The sequence below is a fragment of the Lactuca serriola genome, chromosome 1 (genome assembly GCF_051521515.1).
Source record: "Lactuca serriola cultivar US96UC23 chromosome 1, Lser_US96UC23_V15, whole genome shotgun sequence".
NCBI lineage: Eukaryota > Viridiplantae > Streptophyta > Magnoliopsida > Asterales > Asteraceae > Lactuca > Lactuca serriola.
In genome coordinates, this window is record NC_136408.1 from 67794846 (window position 1) to 67810043 (window position 15198).

At 33.6% G+C, this 15198-nt stretch overlaps 1 protein-coding gene across 1 annotated transcript; it reads right to left on the reverse strand.

Annotated features, from left to right (window-relative positions):
- Positions 1–7465: 7465 nt before the first annotated feature.
- On the reverse strand, positions 7466–12164 carry DOT2 (SART-1 family). The gene is made up of 12 exons (XM_079028623.1): positions 12021–12164; positions 10691–11243; positions 10294–10435; positions 10150–10207; positions 9947–10060; positions 9740–9836; positions 9590–9656; positions 9466–9525; positions 8413–9378; positions 8103–8323; positions 7943–8024; positions 7466–7859 (listed from the first exon to the last, which is right to left on the reverse strand). The coding sequence occupies exons 2-12, from the start codon at positions 11206–11208 to the stop codon at positions 7782–7784; spliced, it is 2403 nt and encodes an 800-aa protein (XP_078884749.1). The 5' UTR covers positions 11209–11243; positions 12021–12164; the 3' UTR covers positions 7466–7781.
- Between the last annotated feature and the right edge of the window lie 3034 nt (positions 12165–15198).

The following is a 15198-nucleotide window of genomic DNA, read 5'->3' on the forward strand; positions in this document are numbered from 1 at the left end:
TCTTGAAACTGAATTGCTAGCTAGGAGTATATATTGTTTTGTTGGTTGCACACCTTTCACTTATTTGGGAATGTCGGTGGGGGCTGTCATGTCAAGAATATCATACTGGAGCTCCCTCATAAATAAGTTCCAATCTAAACTATCTAAGTGTAAATCATCATCTCTTTCTTTTGGTGGAAGGTTAACATTATGTAAATCCGTACTTGGTAGTCTTGGAAAAAACCTATTCTCACTATATAAGGCCCCTGTAAAGATAATCAACATCCTAGAAAACCATAGAAGGCGTTTCTTCTAGGGAGGGTCATCGGACAAAAACAAAATGTCATGGATAGCGTGGGACAAGGTTCTATCCAGAGTTGATGATGGGGGGCCTAGGCATCGGAAGCTTGAAACCTCAAAAGCTTGCACTACTAGGGAAGTAGTGGTGGCGTTTCAAATCAAAAAAGAGTTGTGGAAGGATGTCATAACATCCTTATACGGTAATGATGGGGGTTTCAATGCTCCCTCAAAGGCGAAGAGAAAATTTTTATGTTGGGGCACCATTGTGAATTTGCACTCCACCTTATAAAAAATGACTTAGAGTTGCAAAACCTCTTCATAAACCCTAACTCAAACCAAAGTGATGGGCGGTTTTTGAAGCTTGAGCCATCGGGTGTATACACTGTAGCTTCATTGGGAAACTACCTCGATGACAAGCTCCTCCCAAAAATAGACATTTGTTGGATCTAGAACTACATTGTGCCTCAGAAAGTAAACATCCTAGCATGGATCGTTTGTCATGGTAGATTACCAACAAAAGAAAACCTACACAAACTGGGAATTGGCTCCAACACGGTGTGCACCCTTTGCAACCGGCATGAAGAATCAGAAACCCGCATATTCACCTCCTGTCCAGTTTCATTAGAAGTTTGGGGAGATATTAGATTATGGTGGCACTTATTTTCATCAGGTTTTCCAGTCGATCTCAGAACTAGTTCAGTGTAAGAATAACTTATCATCTAAGAAAGACCTATGATTGTTTCAAGAAGCTATATATTTGGTCTTTATCTGGGTCATATGGAAATTTAGGAACAAGCTAGCTCATTCAGTCAAACCCATCTCACCTTCAGATCTTGCAAATGAAATCCAGACCCTATCATATCTATGGATAAACACTAGACATATATTTAAAAAGCTTAGATGGTTGGGATGGAGCTGTAACCCAATCCTTGAATTTGATATGTTGTAAGTCCATGGGGTGGGTTTGGGTCAGTTAGGGTCATGGGTAGGGTTGTTCACTACTTGGATAAAACCGAATTGTCCAATTGAACAATTTGGATCCGACTATTTGGTTCAGATATTTGGATTTTTTGATTGGTTTTTAGCAAAACCGAATTATTATTTTGAATTTTGGATTCGTTTTGGTTTATAAATAAAAACCGAATTGCAATTTATTATTTTGTTCTTTCTAATATATATCTTTAAAATTTTATAAATTTACTAAATTATGCTTTTAGTATACTAAAAAAAATTCATCTATTATAATACTTTAATTTGTACTTCTTATCAAAAAAAAGTTGTTTATAAAGTAGTATAGTATAATATATTTTTCTTGATAGTTATTTATAAGTTTTAATTCACAACTAATTAAACAATATTTTTTAGTGTATATTACAGAGTAAGTTACTACTAAAGTTATATATTTATTAAAATATCTTAATTTTTGAAAACCGAATTGTAAAAAACCGATCCAACTAAATTATAATTTAGTTGGATCGGATCAGATTTGATTTTAGTTTGGACTATGTAGATATACGTTTTGAAAACCGAAATTAATTTGGCTTCATTTGATCGGATCGGATTAAACCGATCCATCCAAACGAACACCCCTACTCTTGGGTTGGTTTTGAAGTCTTTATTCTTCTAAAAATCCTGGCATCTTGGTGGTATGCTTGCTTTGCAGTCAAGTTTATGTTGGTGTGAGTTAAATGTTTAAAACTTGATTGTTATGTACCTTTTAGAGGGTTTTGGAGGGTGGGGGTGGTGTTTACATTTCAATATTAACTGGTGTCTTGGGGTATGCCAAGTTGTAGCTTCGTGAGTGTTTGGCGTGTGTTTTCTTTCTTCCGGGTAGACATCTCTCTAGGAACATAGTTGCACTTGGCATTCATTCGTGTTTCTTTCTAGTGTTTGGTGTTATATAAGAGGGGGGTGCATTTCTTTTGGCGTGTGTTTTTTTTCTTTTCGTTGTTTTCTTTTGTTCTTTTCGTAGGATCTTAAAATCATTTTATCCAAATCTGAAGGTTCATCTTGACTTTTGTTGCATAGTATTCTCAATCAGCTTACTCAAAGAATCTCCTTGAAGGCAGTCCCGCAATATTTTGCTAGACTTTGGACGCATCTTGCTTTCCCAAATCTGAAGGTTCATTTTTCAATTTTCTAATGTGTTTATTGAACCCCAATCAAGTGTATGTGTGTGTATCAAATCAGACAATTGAACACCAATCAAGTGTGTATCGAATCGAGCAAGTCGGATTGAACATTGAAGAGTAGAGAAATGGGAATCCATGGTCTCCACGGGTGGGAATCCATGGAGAGAGAGAGAGAGAGAGAGAGAGAGAGAGAGAAGGCCTCCTTTTTATTTATTAATTATTAAACAGATAAATATATATTAAGTTAAAAAATGAAATAAAAATGAAAATAAATACATAAGGTTTATAGTCATTTCAGTTTAGCGAGGGATAAAATACGCATCGAAACTAGGTCAAAAGGACCATCAATCCAAAAAAGTCGAGGTTTGGACCAAACCTCAGAAAAAATGCATACAACAGAGTGTATTATGCTTAGATCTCCTTGGATTCACGTAAAGTTTGCCACTTTACGTGATGGTTGGCTTGTATAAGGGTATATCTATGGATTTGAGACCCTGCATGGCTTGGAAAGCCTCTGTATGGGTTAAGAGCTAGTGGTACTCGGCGAGTCACATGGGTGTACTCGGCGAGTTGCATGAAGATGGGCAGCAACTCGACGAGTTGGAAGAACAACTCGGCGAGTTGGTTGAAGATAGCCTTGGACTCGGTGAGTCTGTTCTTGGACTCGGCGAGTCTGGTCGTGAGGTCCTAACCTTTTCTGATTAAGTTGTGAATCGGTGAGTCAAGGGATGACTCAGTGAGTTGAGTACGGGTAGACTCAGAGTTATGGAACTCAGCGAGTCTGGGGCGACTCGGCGAGTTGAGTCGTGTTATGGGAGTTTCAGAGTATGGGGACTCGACGAGTCAGCGGGTTGACTTGGCGAGTAGAGTCAGTCAGGAGGGTTGACTTTGACTGAGGACTTTGACTTTGACCAATAGTTGACCAGTTGACTTCCAGGGGTATTTTGGTAATTATGGGTATTTATTGAGTTCAGTCTTTTGGTATTGATCAGTGGTGGAGTTCGTGTCGGAGATTGGAGCAGCGTGATCTTATCCTTTTCAGTCAGCAGTTGCGAGGTGAGTTATCCTCACTATATCAACAGGGTCTAAGGCACCAAGGCCGTCCCTTTATCGGATTGTAATCCGGGTATTGTTGTTATGTTGTTGCTTTGCTATGTTTACATCCTGGTAGTTAGGATGGTATATGTTAGAGACCTGGTTAAGGTCGGTATCCTGGTATATAGGATGATGTTATGCTAGTGACCGGTTAGGTCGGTATCCTTGTTAGGATGAGGTTATGTTATGTGATCTGCTAGATCGGTTTGATTGGATGTGGATTGTTATATGATTATATGTTTATGTGCACATGGTTGTTGGATTGGGGTTGGGTTGAGGCGGGTCCTGCTTTGTGTTGTAGGCCAACATACCCAGGGCGGACCGGTTATCCCGAAGGCCCAGCGAGCGGTCCAGATAGGCTGTAGCCCCAAGAGGACGGACCAGACGTGCCGAGGCTCGATGAGTGGACCAGGCCGACTGAAGGCCTGGTGCGGGCGGACCAGTCATACTGTAGACTCAGAGAGTGGACCAGGTGGATTGAAGGCCCGGTGCGGGCGGACCAATCACACTGTAGACTCGATGTATATGGCTAGACTCGGAGGGTGGACCAGGTGGACTGTAGGCCAGTGCGGCGGACCAGTCACACAGTAGACCCAAAGTGCATGGATGTTCTGTATCGGTTATATGATATGGTTATGTTTGTATGGCGTTGGTATTTTGGAGGTATCTCACTAAGCTTTCGAGTTTACAGTTGTGGTTTAAATGTTTCAGGTACTTCAGGAGACCGTGGCAAGGCAAAGGCGTGATCGTACCGCTCCTCATGACTATGTTTTATGATATGGTTCTGGGAAGACTCTGATAAATAATTGTATTGAAAACCTTTTTGTATTAACTTTATGAAATTGGGTTGTTTTTGAAAAGTTTCAATTGGTTGGAATTTTTAGAGCGTTACAACAATCATTCACAACAAAAAAGATTGAAGTCATTAATGCTAACGAACTAAAGGCTAGTTGCAAAATTTTTAAAAATAGACATATCTTAGATACTAATAGTGATGATTTATTCAACAACCGGAATTGTTATAATATATATATATATATATATATATATATATATATATATATATATATATACGGAAATCTCCGAAAAAGCCCCAATATTTTACCCTAATTTACGAAAAAGTCTCAAACTAAAATTTGTTTATGAAAAAATCCTAATTATCGAAATGACGATTTGGCCCTATTTTCTCGGTTTACCGGTTTCATTACTTAACCGGTTTTAATAAAGTCTCATTATTTTACCATAATTTACGAATAAGTCCCAAATTATAGTAAAATAATAGGACTTTAATGAAAATTATGGTAAAATAATGGGACTTTAATGTTTCCGGGTAAGTAATGAAACCGGGAAAATAGGTTCAAATCGTCATTTTTACCGGTTTTTGGGACTTTTTCATAAACCAATTTTAGTTTTGGACTTTTTCGTAAATTAGGGTAAGATATATATATATATATATATATATATATATATATATATATATATATATATACAGTATTGTAAAACTCGCCGAGTTGGCCGATTACTCCTCCGAGTACTCGCTACTCCCCCCCTTGCCGAGGCGAGTTACATAATCCCGAGTAATCCCCGATCGGCCCCTTACGAACTGAGTATTGTTGTGAAATTCGGTCAACTCGGTGATTAATATGTATAATATACTTAATGATTTATTATTTAACACACACATATGTGATTATTACTACATATATATATATATATATATATATATATATATATATATATATATATATATCTTAAATTTTCAGTAATTATTCACGAAATGAGACCATTATGTGTTTTTCATTTTTTGTGTATTCACATGTATCCAATTTTGTTATATATTTCAATAAACTTATGATTTTGACATATATAATTTCACTAAAAATATTTCTATACAAATTTCCAAATCCGAGTACTCGCTACTCGGTAGTCGACCGAACAGGTACCGAGTAACGAGTTCTATAACCTTTTATATATATATATATATATATATATATATATATATATATATATACACACACACACACACACACACACCAAAATGGTATGTTCAAATGTGTAAATATTGGTCATTAATTGTGGCATTTATTTTATGTTGGTGATACTATTTTTATGGACGACTGGGATGTTGAAAATATGTGCGATTTTATCTGTATCCTTCAGGTTTTTTTCATTGCTTCCGGCCTACAGATCAATCTTGATTAGTCAAAGATCTATGGGAATGGAGTGTCTACAAATGTGTGTCAGCAAGTCGCTAATTGTAACTCCAGATTTATTTCCTTTTATGTATCTTGGGTCACCTGTTGGGGATAAAATGCATAGGATGGCGGCTTGAGATACTCTTTCGGATAAGTTTCAAAAAATATGTTATGTTTGGAAGTTATGTTTGGAAGTTATGTTTGGAAGTCTAGAATGTTATCTATTTGTGGGAGACTTATGTTGGTTAAGTCTATTTTAGGGAGTCTGAGAAATCATTATTTATCTCTTTTTAAGATGTAAGTTACTGTTTGTTGGAAGTTAGAGAGAATTCGGGCTAAATTTTTTTGGGGTGCAGAAGATCAAGATAAAATTCTCCAGTATGTGAAATGAGGGGTTATTTTAAACGAGAAAGAGTATGGCAGGTTGGCGATTGGTAGTTTGAAAGCTTTCAATGAGGCTTTAATTTACAAGTGGAGATTGCGATTCCTAAACGGTGACAATCTCCTTTGGGTTAGTTTGATCAAAAGTTGTCATGGGAGTGATGGTGGTTTTTCGTTGTCTTCTTATAGGTCGAAGTTGGGGATCTGGATGAGGGTGGTTAATTTAGTTTGGAATCTTCATAATAATGGTAAGATTTTGTTTGATTCTATGAGAAGACAAGTAGGTAATAGTGTGAGTATTAGATTTTGGTTGGATGTGTGGGTGGAGATGTTATTTTAAACGCTAGATTTGCAAGGTTGTTTGTTGTGGCAGTCAATGGTGAGATAATTATTAGTTATTATTGGGTGGGTAACACTTAGGAGATTCCATAGTGGATATCGATAACTGGGGGAGTGTTGGAATCACATCTTCAGCAATTACCGGAGATGTTAGATTCAGTTCAAATTATGGATAGATTGGACTCGTGGAGATGGGTTTTTGGGGTGGAGGACATGCTCGATGTCAAGTCTGTCAGATCTTGTTTAAACCTCCTGTCGCTTCCCTATGGGTGAGGTGCTACCAAGTGGAATATTTCTCTTCCTATAAAAATTAATATTTTATATGGAGGCTTATCCTTAATTGTTTATCAACGAGGAATAACCTTCGTTATTGGGGAATTGATTTAATGATTTGTCTTCTATTTTATGTTCATTTTGTGGGGATGTGATAGAAGATGGTGTTCATTTATTTTTGAAATGTTCGATGGCTCGTCAATTATGGTGTCATCATTTAACTCTATTGAAGATGTTTTTGAGTTGATTGATAGTCAAGTTGTTGCAAATGCTCAAAGATTGATCATTAGATGGCTTGTGCTACTTTAATTTAGGTTCTTTGGACTTATCGGAACATGTTAGTTTTTGGGATCATAAAGTACAAGAGAGAGTTGATGTTTGATTATATTGTCTCGTTTTCTTTTAAAGGAAAACTATAACCGGTGGCTTCAAAATATGCTCATAAACTGATTGTTCTCGTTTAGTTTTGGCCGGCTATTAGCTAGCCTCTTTTTTTCTCTCGTTCCAGAAAAAAAAAATAACTGAAATTTAAACATATAAATAAAAGAACAAAAACAGCACAAATAAAGCTTCTATTATATATGTTAGTATAATAAAAAATTATTAAATAAATAATATATTAAAAAGAAAACATTGTTTAACACTAAATATCATTTGCAAGCCTTTCAATATTTGAAAATATTGGAAGGAGTTGGCCAAAGTGGATTATTACAAAAGGTTTTGAAAGCCCCCTGTGGGTGGTCTTAATGTATAGAAGCTGACATGTGCGTATGAACAGCAAATAATGTACTTTTACTTGAGAAAATAATAAGATTTTGTATATAGAGACTACTCGGTCTGAAAATGATATGAATACAATGCAAAAACTAAATTCATTCCATCTACTATAGTCTATAGGAGAAGGAAACCATAATGTTCATGTCCGTTTACAACCTCACGCACAATCTCCCGAAACTTCCAAAAAGAATTCTGCAAATTTCACTCACATCACTTTGCATCTATTTTATCAATAATAGCCCATTCGGTAGTGCGTACAAAATGACAGAAACACAGATGTCAGTTCTTCTAAACCAGCAGCAATTAATTATCACGGTTTAGGTGGCTTCTTTGGTGGGCCCATATCACCAGGCTCAGACTTCCGCTTTATCCCCAAGAAATGTTCAACCTTGAACAAAACAAACACATTATTTCAGATAAACAACACAAATTTAAACTTACACCAAAGAAAAAGAAAAAATGAGCAGAAACCTTTCTGTCACCAAGCATGGGCGTCAAGCTCCCCGGGAAATCCTCCATTGTAGCAAAACCACTTCTCGGGTCACTTGTTTGCCTAAGCATTCAACAAAACTTATTTTAAAATCATTGTGCAAAAAAGAAAAGAAAAATAAAATAAGAAACGTACACGTACCCTGGTTTGACATGACCACTTAGAACAAGATAAGGTGTCTTCATCTTGGATTGAGCTTCCCTCATTCTCTCAACAGACAAAGACGGCGTATCCGAATTTCTCATTTGCTTCACTTTCAACTCCTCGTGGTATTGTCTCATTCGCTTTTCTTGCTTCATTTTCCCTGGACCCTTCCCATGAAACTTATGTGATATCAACCTAAACGCCTCCTTCGGTGTCAACTAAAAAAAAAAAACATTATTATTATTATTATTATTATACGATCAAAAAATAAATTTTAAAGATATAATATAACGACTAAAGTACTTACAATTCTTCCGTATTCATCTGTTCTTTCAATCCGTATCTCCTTTTTATCATCATTTTCATTCACAATCCCAACGAGTTTACTCTTTTTCTTATCCATATTCCTACCACCCCATTCCACAGTGTCTTTTAAAGTCCCTCTGTCTTTAAGCAACTGAAGTGCTCCAGACAACCCTTTTCCAAGTGAACTCTCGTGAATCGTTTCATCCGGTTTCACATCTTCCTCTTCCTCCGCCATTTTCACATCTTCAACTTCATCTTTCACTTCCTCCCAACCCCCTTCTTTTCCTTTGTGTTCCCGTTCCGATGACGTCATCGCCACGTCATCCTCCATAAACACGTCTTCTGCATCCGGGTCATGTTCTTCTTCGTCAAGCTGAAGACCCCATACGAACTCCTCCATTTCCGTAAACACAACTTTATTCTCTTGCGCCTCGCTGGATTCCACGTCAGCGTTTTTACTAACGGAACTTGCGAGTAACGCGATCGACTGGGGCCCGGAAGGTGCCACGTCATCTTTCTTCTTTAACGCGAGTTTTCTTGCTCTTTGCAGTGATTTGTTTAACTCTTCATCGTCATCACCGAATACGAAACTATCTTCATCTGCGTTCTGAATGGGTAAAGTTTGCTCCATTCGAAGTGCTTTAGATGCTTCATCTGCTTTGATGTATGCGGATTGGAACGCGATGTTTCTTTTTTCGGCTTCGGATCTCTCTTGGGCCTCTTTTTGGGCTTGTCTTTTTCCATCAGCCCGTGAGCCACGATCCTCTGTGCCCAACCCTGCTGACTTGGCTTCCGCTTCGAGTGCATCAAGATCTAGTTTGTCTTTTTTTCTTAATGATTTCTTTTTTTTGGGCTTTTTGAATTTCATCATCTCTTCGGTGGTGTAATAGTCTGTTGTGACCTTTCCAGTTGAAGTAAGATCTTCAAATCGTGTGGTCACAGTTGCACCATCTATCCTTCTCCTTAACTGTTATATATAGATCAAATTTTAATTTAAAAAACATAATAAGAATTAGAATCCAAAAAAAAGATAAAAAGAACAAGAAAGATTTACCTCCTCTAGTTTTTTCTCGGCTTCACCACCAAATCGCCCTCTTTCATCAAGTGTTATACCCTGGGAGAAAGTATATGGTCAATAAAATAAATTTTAAATAAATATATAATAAATCAATAATCACCTCGTTTAGAATAGGATCATCATATTGTGGAAGCATTTTCTTTTCAGCTCCAAATTCATCATTAAACCTGAAGCAAAATCACCAGAAAGAAAGCTTACATATTACTTGTTAAAAAACCACAAAATCTTAAGTTTTAAACTTATTACTTACTTATCCTCATAAACTCCAGGTTTCTTTTTAGCAGCCTTATAAGCTTCATTTCTCCTTTTTTGCTCCCCAATCTCCACATTTTCAAGCATGTCAACCTCTGTGTATACATTATTTACCAATATGGTCAATAGAATAAATTGGTAAAAAGAAAAAGGTAGAGTATGTTGTTATTTACAGCAAATTGGCCAGATTAAAAAACTAATTTACCTTGGTTAATATCACCATCTGCAAGTATGCTCTGATCTTTCAGTGTCAAAACAACAGCACCACCTTCAATCACTTTGTCAAGCCCATCAAGAACTTTAAATCCAGCAAGATCACCTGCAAACATGATTTCAAAGAAGATTTTAAAACAAAATTTAAAAAATATATATATCTTAATCAGATGTACAATAGTAAAGAAAACATACGAGATGTATGCTGGCGAGCTGGCAGTTCATAGTCATCCTCTCCTTGAGTAATATTGTCCTGAAATTTCAAGATTTATTTAAATCAGATGTAAAATAGAGAAATCAAGCTAACTTACACATGAAAACATAGAGAATATAACTAACCTGCTCCTCAAACTTCTTTGAGAAATGCAAAGCTTTCTCCTTTTCAGTTTGTTTCTTTTCCTCAAGCTTTCGGCTTTTACCAACCCATGATAATATATCAGAACCACCTTCTGATTTTTTCTTCAATCGTTCCTCCTTCATCCTAATAAAGAATGATACCCATCAATAAATTGAACAATTTGTTTAACAAACTCTGAATAACAACAAGAAACACCTACAAAAATATACTTATGTTGATTTAAGTGGGAAATTTGCAAAACAGGGCATTCATATGTTTCATAAAAAGTGTTATGAAAGAGAGGGGAGGGGGTCTCAAATGGTAAGTAATACGAGCCTTTAAATTCTAAAAATCTTGCTTTGTGAAACTCATTTTTAGATATATAATGATGTTTCTTACCTCAAAATGCGATCTTGAAGTTCAGAAGCAGACTGCTGTGATCCTCCATTTTCATCGTCAACATTAGCTTCATTCTTAAGGATTTTAGTGTCATCTCTTTCTTTCTCCCTATCTTTGTTTTTCTCTCTCTCTTTTTCCCTTGTCCTCTCTTTCCCTTTATCACTTCCCCTATCCCTATCCCTAGTCTTATCTTTCTCCTTTTCACGTTCTTTATCTCTGTATTTTTCCCGATCATTTTCTTTCTCTCTCACCTTATCTCTGGTTCTATCTTTTTCACGTTCATCTCCCTCTTCTTTTCTTCGGTCTCTGTTAACATCTTTCACAGACTCTTTGTCTCTATCTTTTGAAGCATCACTGATCTTTGACTTTTCACGATCTCTACTTCTGTGATCTTTATCTTCTCTTCTACTACTCCTACTTTTCTCCTTACTACGATGCTTTGATTCTCGTGATTTATCATTTCCATTATCTTCCATGTCATCATGTACACGTCTTGTATCAGAACGCTCAGGTTCCATAATGACTTAGGATAGTAAATGCAAAGATAGTCAACCTGTCACCAATCATTAAAAAGGAAAGATAATGTAAGTTAAACAATATAATGACATAAGTAGCAGTGTAGTCCAGAACAAAAAACTTCCAAAAGCACAGAGCAAAGAGTTTCTTATTTATGGGGAATAAGATTAGCAACGATGCTCAAAGCATACATACTCAAGGTTTAAGGACACATAACTAGGAAAAAGTACATTCAGGGATACAAATTTTATCACATGTTACCTAAAGTCATGATACTATCACTTGACAAGTCCAATTCAACATGTGGAGTACTTCATACAAGATAAGTCTTGTCATTGTCATTCAACACAAATCAAACAATGTGATGTTACCGTAGCAGCAATTTTGGCCATGAATAGCTCACTCTCAAATTCAAAAATACGTGTGGAAAGTGGAAGAAGGTAATCTCTGGTGTTTCTGCTACCCGAGTACATCATATCGATTACAGCTGCCATGTCCATTACAGCACCAACATATACAAGAACATGAGTTCAAACGAAGAGGGCATTTAAACAAAATTCCAATACAAGCATCCCTAAACTTCAAATTATCATATGAATGTTTTTTGTTGAATAACTTGTTCAAATCACCCATATATACACAGAATTGGATTCAAATAGAACAAAATACCAATCAGATTGAATGTTCTGTTATCACGTAACATAGAAAACGCGAATTTCAAATTGAAACAGAAACCCTAATTTTAACAAGCAGATAGATAGAGCAATATAACATAGAAAAACGAACCGAGAATCCAGAGATGTAGAGTACGAACCTTCAATCAACCCGAGTCGCAGGAGCAAGAGAAGAGGGGCGGACAAAGAACCAAGCTGAGGTGAGAACGAGGCGTGTGGTTTCTTTGGTTCTTCAGGAGAAACCTTTCTGAGTGAGGGGGGAGACGAACTTAAACGAAATTAATTTTATAATTTTACCTTGAAAAGTGTCAAAAATATATTTATAGTCGGTAACTCAATCAAGCTCTATTTGTAACATATTTTCTAAATTAAATTATAAATAACCCCAATCATCTTAATTTAAGTTTAACATGAAGGTGAAATGATAATTATACAATCTTAAATATTACTATAAGAGAAACCTTATGACATCATCTTAAATAATCTAGACCATTGATTGTATTTTAATCTTATTTTTTCATCATTAGATCAAATTGCTGACATCATCTTCCTCATATGGAATGTATTTAATTCCAATAAATGTTTTCCAATCATGAATCAATAACTTACATTCGTTGAAATGGAATGTATTTAATTCCAATAAAAGTTTTCCATATTTTACATCTTGAATTTTCAGTTATGAAGATTTTAATATGGTCAATTTTAAAAACATATTACTAACAAATCATTTCAATCAAGGCCTTAATATCAACCATTAATATAAATCCGTTTATATTAGTAAACCATTAATATAAAATCTTTTTTTATTAGGAAATCATTAATACCGAAAAATCATATTCAAATTATTACATACATATACGATTCATCATTGAATCTGCGACTCACATTTATTTTCAATCGTTTCTTTTCTTCAAACATTCTCCTACAACATCGTTAATATTGCTTATAACTTCCATCATCATTCTCTGCTATAAACATTCGCTCTTGTGCGCTAGAAGGCCGGTACATTCTTTCGTTTTTTATATTTTTTTCGATTATTTTTTGTTCCTATATCAAATGTATGTATTCATATATTTCGATTTTCTTTGTCACAAATTACATTAAATCAGTTAACTACTTTTCTGAAACTTTTCAAATACACATGAAAAGATATTATGTACCTTTAACAAAACAAAAATTAACTATCTTGGGAACTGACATTAATTACGAAAATGTTACTTTTATATATTAGAGATAATTATGATTTTTTTTTAATTTTTATGTCATAAGAATCCGGTTAATTTTGGCATGATTTTAAAATATCATTGAAATTATTATGTTTTTGTATATATCATATCAACCTACTTTTTTTATCTTTGTATAGTAACAATGAAATTTATTAATTTACACAACAAATATAGATATTTCAAATTTTGTAATATTATTATACCTTACAAAATACAACTCCCTCCAAAATAAATTTTCGTCAGTAATTTCATCCATAATTTCAACAAATTTAAATTTGTATTTTCTTTATATAAATTTTTTTTAATGATCCTGATTTTTTTTCTCCAAAAGTATATCAAACATTTACGACTTAAATAATGCTTCCTTATTATAATTATTTTTTTCCAAAAGTATATCCGTTTAATGAGGAATTTGATATAATAAAGGAAGTGAATGTTAATTAAAATGAGATATATATTCCATAATTATTACATGAGTTTATTAAAAAAATTAATATCAAGGTGTAAACATTACACATTTTTAAAGTGAAATTTCAGAATAAATACAAACGATGATGTTGTACAATGAAATATAAAATTGAATAGACTGGAAAAAAAAAAAAACACTATTAAAGCAGTCAATCTTGAAAATAACATAGTTATGAAAAATTATAAAGTAAGATAAAAATTATAAGATATTAGGAGATTTGTAAAAAGTACATTTACTAAAAGCGTTACGGTTATTAGAAAAAATAAGACCGTTAAGATTATTGAAAATACAATATATAAACTAAGTTATCACAATAGTAATGAAATGTCATTATTTGATATTTCATATAATTGAAAGATATATCAAATTACATTGATGATATACTAAAATTATTCAAAGTTGCGCAAAAACTAATGCAAAATTTTTGCGAACACCAAATAAATAAGAACAAACATAAAAGCTAACATTTATATTTATAATCAATTTAAAATAAACCAATCATGATTTAGAAAAGAATCTTCATTGATGATATACTAAAATTAAATATATATAACATTTAACATTTTATAAATTATATTACATAACTTTATTTGAATAAATGAAATACATGTCAATATTTAATGCAATAGAAAAAACAGTATATTAGTTGTCAATATATGTTTAAATTAGGTAACATTATTATGCAATGAACGTCTAATTAAAATGCTTATAAATATATAAATATCATAACTATATGAGACGAGGAAAGTCGTTCAACTAATAAAACAAAAAATGATGTCTACAAAGAGATCTTTCAATGATTATATATATTTATCGTGTTCAATGTATTTTCTACACATTTCAATAATACCAATAATCATATATTTTTTTATAATCATTATAAAATATCTATAAACGATTATATGTTTTTTTATGCGTTTCCCGCGTTTAACGCGGACTATAATCTAGTTATAAATAATAAAACAAAATAGAAAAAAGTAAATATATCTAGTATTATTTACTATTTTCTGAAAGATAATAAAAAAAATTTAATCATTTAATAGCAAGGTTCAAAAAAGTTCGTCGCATCATGACTCCAAAGTTTGTACTTGACATCATATTTTTATAAAAAATGTTATGTTAAGTCACATATGTATGCAAAAATGAATAATAGTATACAATATATATATATATATATATATATATATATATATATATATATATATATATATACATATATAGTTGTTAACCATATACAAAATTGTTGTCTTAAATCACGCCTTACAAAACGATGTGGCTAACGACGACTCATAAAAGTTTAAAATTTGACATTGTCGTCAAGTCACATCTAACGTTACTTAGAACTTTGCTTAATAGTAGAGATATTACAAGTATTTTCATAGAAAATACAAACATACCATGCATAATGAAAAAACTACTATGATCATAACTAAAGCAACCTTAAGTAAGAAATTATTTTCAAACTTTTATTTTTCCATCGTGTAAAAATATCATGTTAAATGTAGGTCAAATAAACAATAATGTAAGTCAATTACAATTTCTACCAAAATATTTGTTACATAAACCTTGAATTAGTACATCCTAAAAACATTATGATGTTGTTCAAATGAGTCCATGCTCTTA

What these genes read in the sequence shown, in the direction of transcription:
- DOT2 (XM_079028623.1), bottom strand. Translation starts at nt 11,208, where the DNA reads ATGGAACCTGAGCGTTCTGATACAAGACGTGTACATGATGACATGGAA. An exon ending in CTTCAAGATCGCATTTTGAG is followed by an intron (nt 10,436 to 10,690) that starts GTAAGAAACATC and finishes ATTCTTTATTAG; the next exon opens with GATGAAGGAGGAACGATTGA. An exon ending in CCGAGAAAAAACTAGAGGAG is followed by an intron (nt 9,379 to 9,465) that starts GTAAATCTTTCT and finishes TATATATAACAG; the next exon opens with TTAAGGAGAAGGATAGATGG.